Below are 7,087 nucleotides of genomic sequence, written 5' to 3'. Positions count from 1 at the left end.
GGAATCCGCAAGATGCAAATTGAAAGAACAATCATCAAATTCACGAAAACCTAGCACATCACACAAAGTTTTGGAATCGTGGAAACACTAGCACCCAAATCACACAAAGCATATCATTCATAATCTTTAATCTTAATCTTAATAGTAGGTTCCCACTCATCATAAAGTTTTCTAGGGATGTAAACTTCTAGTTCAAGCTTTTCTTCATAAGATTGCATCAAAGCATCAACGCTATGTTTAGTAAAAGCTTTATTTTGATTATAAGCATGAGGAGAATTTAACACGGATTGTAACGAGGAAATACAATCTATTAAAGAACAATTATCATAATTAAATCCCTTGAAATCCAAAATAGTGGGTTCATTGCTATCTAAAGTTTTGATCTCCTCAAACCCACTTTTATCAATTTTTGCATCTAGATCTAAAAACTTCGAATCATTGGGACACCTTTTAACTAAAGTTGACTCATCTCCAGTCCCATATTTATCAAGATTCATATTGGAAAACAAAGATTTAATAGGATTCACATCAATCACTTTTAGATCTTCATCATTATTATCATGAAAACTAGAAGAACACGCTTTCACAAACCAATCTTTTTTAGCACGCATCCTAGCGGTTCTTTCTTTGCACTCATCAATGGAAATTCTCATGGCTTTGAGAGACTCATTGATATCATGCTTAGGTGGAATAGATCAAAGTTTCAAAGAATCAACATCAAGAGAAATTCCATCCACGTTCCTAGCCAACTCATCGATCTTAAACAATTTTTCTTCAATCAAAGCATTGAAATTCTTTTGCGAACTCTTCTTTAACACTGTTCTCAAAATAAGAGGGAATCTTATTAAAATTTTCATAAGAGTTATTGTAGGAATTACCATAATTATTAGAGGGGTTACTAGGAAACGGCCTAGAATTGAAATTGCCTCTATACGCGTTGTTACCAAAATTGTTCCTACCAACAAAATCCACATCCATAGATTCATTATTATTCTCAATCAAAGTGGACAAAGGCATATCATTAGGATCAGAAGAAACACTTTTATTAGCAAATAATTTCATAAGTTCATCCATCTTTCCACTCAAAACATTAATTTCTTCAATCGCATGAACTTTTTACTAGTAGATCTTTCGATGTGCCATTGAGAATAGTTAACCATAATATTGTCTAGGAGTTTATTAGCTTCTCCTAAAGTTATTTCCATAAAACTGCCTCCCGCGGCCAAATCTAAAAGATTTCTGGAAGCAAAATTTAATCCAGCATAATTTTTTTGTATAATCATCCACAAATTCAAACCATATGTAGGGCAATTACGTATCATTAATTTCATCTTCTCCCAAGCTTGTGCAACATGCTCATGATCAAGTTGCTTAAAATTCATAATATCGTTCCTAAGGGAGATGATCTTAGCGGGAGGAAAATACTTAGAGATAAAAGCATCTTTGCACTTATTCCATGAATCAATACTATTTTTAGGCAAAGAAGAGAACCAAGTTTTAGCATGATCTCTAAGCGAAAACGGAAATAGCTTCAATTTAGCAATATCATTATGCACATCTTTCTTCTTTTTCATATCACACAAATCAACGAAGTTGTTTGGATGGGTTGTGGCATCTTCATTAGGAAGGCCAGAAAATTGATCTTTCATAACAAGATTCAACAAAGCGGTATTAATTTCACAAGATTCAGCATCGATAGTAGGAGCAATCGGAGTGCTAATAAAATCATTGTTGTTGGTATTGGAAAAGTCACACAGTTTAGTATTATCTTGAGCCATCGTGACAAACAATCAATCCAACACACATGCACACAAGAAGCAAGCAAAAAGAGACGAACGGAAGAGGGGAAAGAAAAGGCAAAGGTTTTTGAAAATCGCTTTAGAAGTGGGGGAGAGGAAAATGAGAGGCGAATGGCAAATAATGTAATGCGAGGGAGAAGAGTTTATGATGGGTACTTGTTATGGCTTGACTTGACGTAGATCTCCCCGGCAACGGCACCAGAAATCCTTCTTGCTACTTCTTGAGCTTGCGTTGGTTTTTCCCTTGAAAAGGAAAGGGTGATGCAGCAAAGTAGTTTAAGTATTTCTCTCAGTTTTGAGAATCGAGGTATCAATCCAGTAGGAGACGACGCACAAGTCACCTAGTACCTGCACAAACAATCAAGAACCTTGCAACCAACGCGATAAAGGGGTTGTCAATCCCTTCATGGTCACTCGCAAAAGTGAGATCTAATAGAGATACTAAAGTAAATATTTTTGGTATTTTTGTTGTATAGATTGGAAAGTAAAGATTGCAAAATAGTAAACGAGATTCCAACCCGATTCACAATGGGTCCGATATCAAATGAGAACAAGCAACAAAGTTGTGAGACGAGAAATGGCAGGCTGGGCGCATCTAGGCCCCCGCATCAAACAAGGTGTATGGTGGGCTGGCCTAGTAGTGTTACGTTTGTTAGTTTCATTAGTTTTCTTGTTACGTTCAGTTTTCTTTTCTTTTCCTTTTCTAGGTTTGTTTACATTTCGAGAATACTACAAAAAAACATTTCAAACATTAATTTATTTAACGTACTTCTTGTAATTTAAAAATGGTAACACACTGTAAAAAAAATCACCCACTTTCCAAAAACTGTTTGTACTATTCAAAAAAAAGAATGTGACATTTAGAAAATGATCATGATTTTTTTAAATATGTTTATACAATTTATAAAAAAAGTTGTAACTGAAAAAAATGTTTCATACCAATCAAATAAATGTTCGTGACATTTTAAGGAAATGTTCACGTGTTTTGAAAAAATGTCATGACATTTTTAGAGAAAAAATATACAATGTGAAATATTGTTCTTCTAGTTTAGTAAAATGTTTCATAACACTCAAAAATATATATTGAGTGTGTATCTGAAAAATGTGTGACATGTATTCAAAACATGTATCAAAAAAATGTTCTGTGTGTACACAAAGAAGTACAACGTGTATTGGAAATAAAAAGTGCATGTAATGAAAAAAAAATAAAGAAAACCGATGATAACGATAAAACACATATTAGAAACAAAAATTACACACACACACACAGAGAGAGAAGCTTCTATGGCCAGTCTAAACTGGTTCATAAAAGCTTCCCAAAAACTGCTTTACTGGGCTGGCCCACTGAGGTGAGCCGCAGTCGATGCTTAGGCTTTAGGCGATGTATAGCATTGGCGTGCAGGCTGTCCTCTTGCCCATCGCAAGGTCACGGGAGAGAGAATTCATTCATCTAAAAAAAGGGAGAGAGAATTCATGGAGGTGAGTCGAGTGCGTTGCACGTGCCAACAACGTGAGCAAGCAACGAAGCCCTCATGAGCCGTACATGCGCACTGTTGGCCCCACGTTCCGGCCCTTGCGCCCCTGCGTGCATTGCCCGTGTAACGCCAAACGGACCCTGACAATCCAACAGCTGTAGATCACACAACGAAAATACATGCCTTCCCAAAATGCCCTCTCAGATGTACAACCAGTATTAGTGTGCAGTGTACCTGTGGCCCGCCGAAACCCTTTATGCTGCACGTCGACCTGTAGTCTGTTTGGTTGCGTGCACAAATTTTCCATTGCATTTCCCGAAGGTGAACCGAAGGATGCTAAATAGAGGCGTCCGATTTTGGCGAAAGGTGATCCAATCCCTCCCATCGCTAGGTGAGTCAAAGGGGGCTAAATAGAGGCGTCTGATTCGGCGGGAGGCGACTCAATCCCTCCCGTCGCTTTTACGCGAACACACCCTTTGCATTTCTTAGATGTGAGCCGAAGGGTGCTAAACAAATACGTCTGATTTGGCGAAAGATGATCCAATCGCTCCCGTTGCTAGGTGAGTCGAAGGGGGCTAAATAGAGGCGTCTGATTCGGCGGGAGGCGAGCCAATCCCTCTCATCGCTTTTACGCTAACAGCCCCTTGCATTCCCCAGAGGTGAGCCGAAGGGTGCTAAACAGAGGCGTCCAATTTGGCGGAAGATGATCCAATCGCTCCCGTTGTTAAGTGTGTCGAAGGGGGCTAAATAGAGGCGTCTGATTCGGCGGGAGGCGACCCAGTCCCTCCCGTCACTTTTACGCGAACGTGTGCCATCCCCTACTCGCATCTACTCGACTCCGTGTTCCTCTCCTCTGCACGACGCGAGCTGGCTGAGAAAACCGCTGCTTTCAGTGGACCTTATTGAAATGTGCTTTAAACTTTATGTTTATGCGGATCATACAGTAAACACATGCTACCAATGGTTTAAACTTGTATACAACAGACCTTGGCAAATACAGAAAACCAAAAGAAATATCAAGAATTCGCGTGTCCGAGACCACTAGTGAAGCAAATCACAGCGACCCATGAGCACAGCAGTCCTGCGCGTGTGGGGGCATTTTGGTGAACTCCGTCGTAAAAGGTAAGCGCACCGTCGTCGACAGTATCTACATCCACGCCATCCCCGTCGCTGCGAGAAAAAAGCATGCCCAAAAAAGCACACAACGTTGGCTGGAGGCGGCGGCAGGGCGAATCTCCTCAGTAGGAGTATGAGATAACCCCACGCTTATCACCATACCTTTCCCCACTCTCCAGTCTCCACCCTTCCGACGAAACCCCCATCTCTCTTCCTAAAACCAAAGCCCTAGCCGAGGCCAAGCCACCGGGCTAGCCAGCTAGCCAGACCTCCCTCCCGTAGATCTCTGCTCTCCGGGCGTGCTTGCGGCGCCGATCCGGCGATGACGACGAAGGCGAAGCTCGGGGAGCTAATGTGGGAGCACCGGCTGCGTGCGGCGGCGGCGGTGGCGTTCCTCGCCGTCGCCGTGGTGTCGATCTCCGCCGTCGGGCCCAGGCTCGGCGCCGTGGTCTCCTTCTTCTGGCCGCTGCTCGTCTCCACGGCCTTCTTCCTCGTGGCCATCACCGTGCTGCTCCGGATCTCGCCGCCGCCCAGCGGCGCGGAGGAGTCCGGCAAGGAGATCATCGACTTCGTCGCCGGGTGCCGCCCCGAGCACCTCCTCCCGGAGGCGTCCGCCACCGTGGAGGTGCCGCCGGAGCCGGAGATCTGAAGAGCCGAGGAGGAGGAGGTGCGCGCGGCCGCGAGATGACCTTGTTCGCCGGGGCTAGCTCAGGAGAGACGTGGGGTAACCTGTATGGGCCCGCCTGGGAGCCGGGGGCCGGGCGCCGGGCGCCCCCGGTGTGCGGTGGTGCAGCCGTGGCTAGCGTAGGATCCTCCCGTCTCCGTGGTGTGGTGTACAATAGTACCATTGAATAAAGATGTCATAAATTCGCTCTGTCAGCGCGCATAATTTGAGTACCAGGTACCACTGTGCTCCAATGTTCTTCCGTTTTCAGGTGGAGTCTTCAACTCTTGATCCTTTGATTTGATGTCAGGAAAGCGATAGATCAGAGCTGAACGCCCGAGGTCAAGGCCTTGAGCGGCCGAACCTCGAATTTCTTTTGAAGAATCTACCTCGCCTCTTGTATTTGAAAAAGACTTCGGTAAGTGATGGGGCAGGGGACAATAAACCTCATTTCAAAACCGGCCATCGTTGACGTCCGTCTGCTGGGAACGCTGTGAAGCAAAAATGCGATAGATTGATAGCTAGATGCATCCTTTCGGCGTGGCAAGAGATGGATTCTTCTGCAGGACGCATCATCCTTTCGGCGCACAGTAGTATCACTGAAGTAGAAAAAGTCCCCAACACACCCTGTTCATTTTTCTCGTACCATTACCATAGCGCGAGCCCGGCGACCGCGCTGCCGGAAGAAGAATCGGGTGATCACGCGCACACACATTTAGAGCATCTTCAACGTTCGCCCAAAAACTGGGCCACGCGCTAAAATTCAGGTTTTTTAGATGCTGGACAGCTCCAGCACACGCTATAAAACAGTGCGTGCGTAAAAAAAGGTTGAACGTGCGCTGAAAAACGCTATCACATGCTGCAAATTTGAGGCGCCGAATTGAACGCGCTTCACAATTTACATTGTGTATTCTTTTGGACGCGTGTTTTTAGGCATCTGTCAGAACAAATGTTGTGTCCGGCGCACTAAAAATGCTACAGGGGCGTGCTAAAATTATTTTAGGGCGCGATACTTTTATGCACTGATATGTCCTCTAGTCTCCCGTCGATGTCACCGTACGACCCCGTCATACCAAACTCTGATTCTTTTTCCCGCGAGCAATACTAAACTCTCTGATCTGACTAACGAAAACGAGCTAAGCCTAGTTAGTTGCTGTCGCCATACTTACTAAATTAGTATGCCTTGATGATCGATGTCTGCTTTTTTTACAGTGTGATTTTAAGATCTCTTTATTTCACCAGTGGTCGTTGTTTGCAAGGCCATCTTTCTCCCCCAAATACGAGGTGCATTTTATTTTGTTAAGATAATGGTTTGACCAACGATTATCATATTATCATGTAGTGTATGTATACCTCGCAAAGTGCATATATGTGACATAAAGTTGTGTCTCACTAGATTCATATTTAAAAAAACTATTATGATTATGATGTCATATTATATAAACAAAATGCAAATCGAGTAATCATTGATCAATGTCTTGTTTTCAATCTCAACCAAACAAAAATTACCTTGCATTTCCAAACGAAGAGTAAATATGTAGGAGTTGCTTGGTTGTTGCCCAAGAACACCACACTAAACCGTAGGTGTTTCGGGCGCCAAAAAGTTGGCGGCCGATTCGGCCGCCCCCAATTTCGCTAATGAATTAGCACAGAAGGAGAGAGGAAAAGTTGGGGTGAGTTGGGGAGCCAAAACTTTGGAGCCCATCCAAACAAGCTACAATGTCCCAGTCAACGCCAAAATATTGCTGGCCATGCAGGGGATCCAATCCAAACAACCCCGTAATGCTTACCCCTCTCGCTAGGGTGCGGTCTCCTCTTGTTCTGCCGTCAGAACCGTTGCATCAGTTGCAAAAAGACAAAAGGAATTGGACGCAAATTTGCAATACATAGATTTAGCGCACGACAGATCAATCCATGAGCCTAACATATTCACAAGGCAACAACGCATCTGGACACGAGAAAACTGAACCGTTACCAGTCCTCGAGCGAAATCGTTGTGACGTCACTATTGTCGGCTCGTGATAGACCCTTGA

At 43.8% G+C, this 7,087-nt stretch overlaps 1 protein-coding gene across 1 annotated transcript; it reads left to right on the top strand.

The window, feature by feature from the left end:
- Positions 1–4,466: 4,466 nt before the first annotated feature.
- Positions 4,467–5,264, top strand: LOC123070861 (uncharacterized). The gene has a single exon (XM_044494241.1). It carries the CDS (start codon positions 4,713–4,715, stop codon positions 5,037–5,039), a length of 327 nt encoding a protein of 108 aa, XP_044350176.1. The 5' UTR covers positions 4,467–4,712; the 3' UTR covers positions 5,040–5,264.
- The last annotated feature ends 1,823 nt before the right edge of the window (positions 5,265–7,087 follow it).

This window comes from Triticum aestivum, chromosome 3B (genome assembly GCF_018294505.1).
Source record: "Triticum aestivum cultivar Chinese Spring chromosome 3B, IWGSC CS RefSeq v2.1, whole genome shotgun sequence".
NCBI lineage: Eukaryota > Viridiplantae > Streptophyta > Magnoliopsida > Poales > Poaceae > Triticum > Triticum aestivum.
This window is presented reverse-complemented; position numbering and strand designations above follow the sequence as displayed.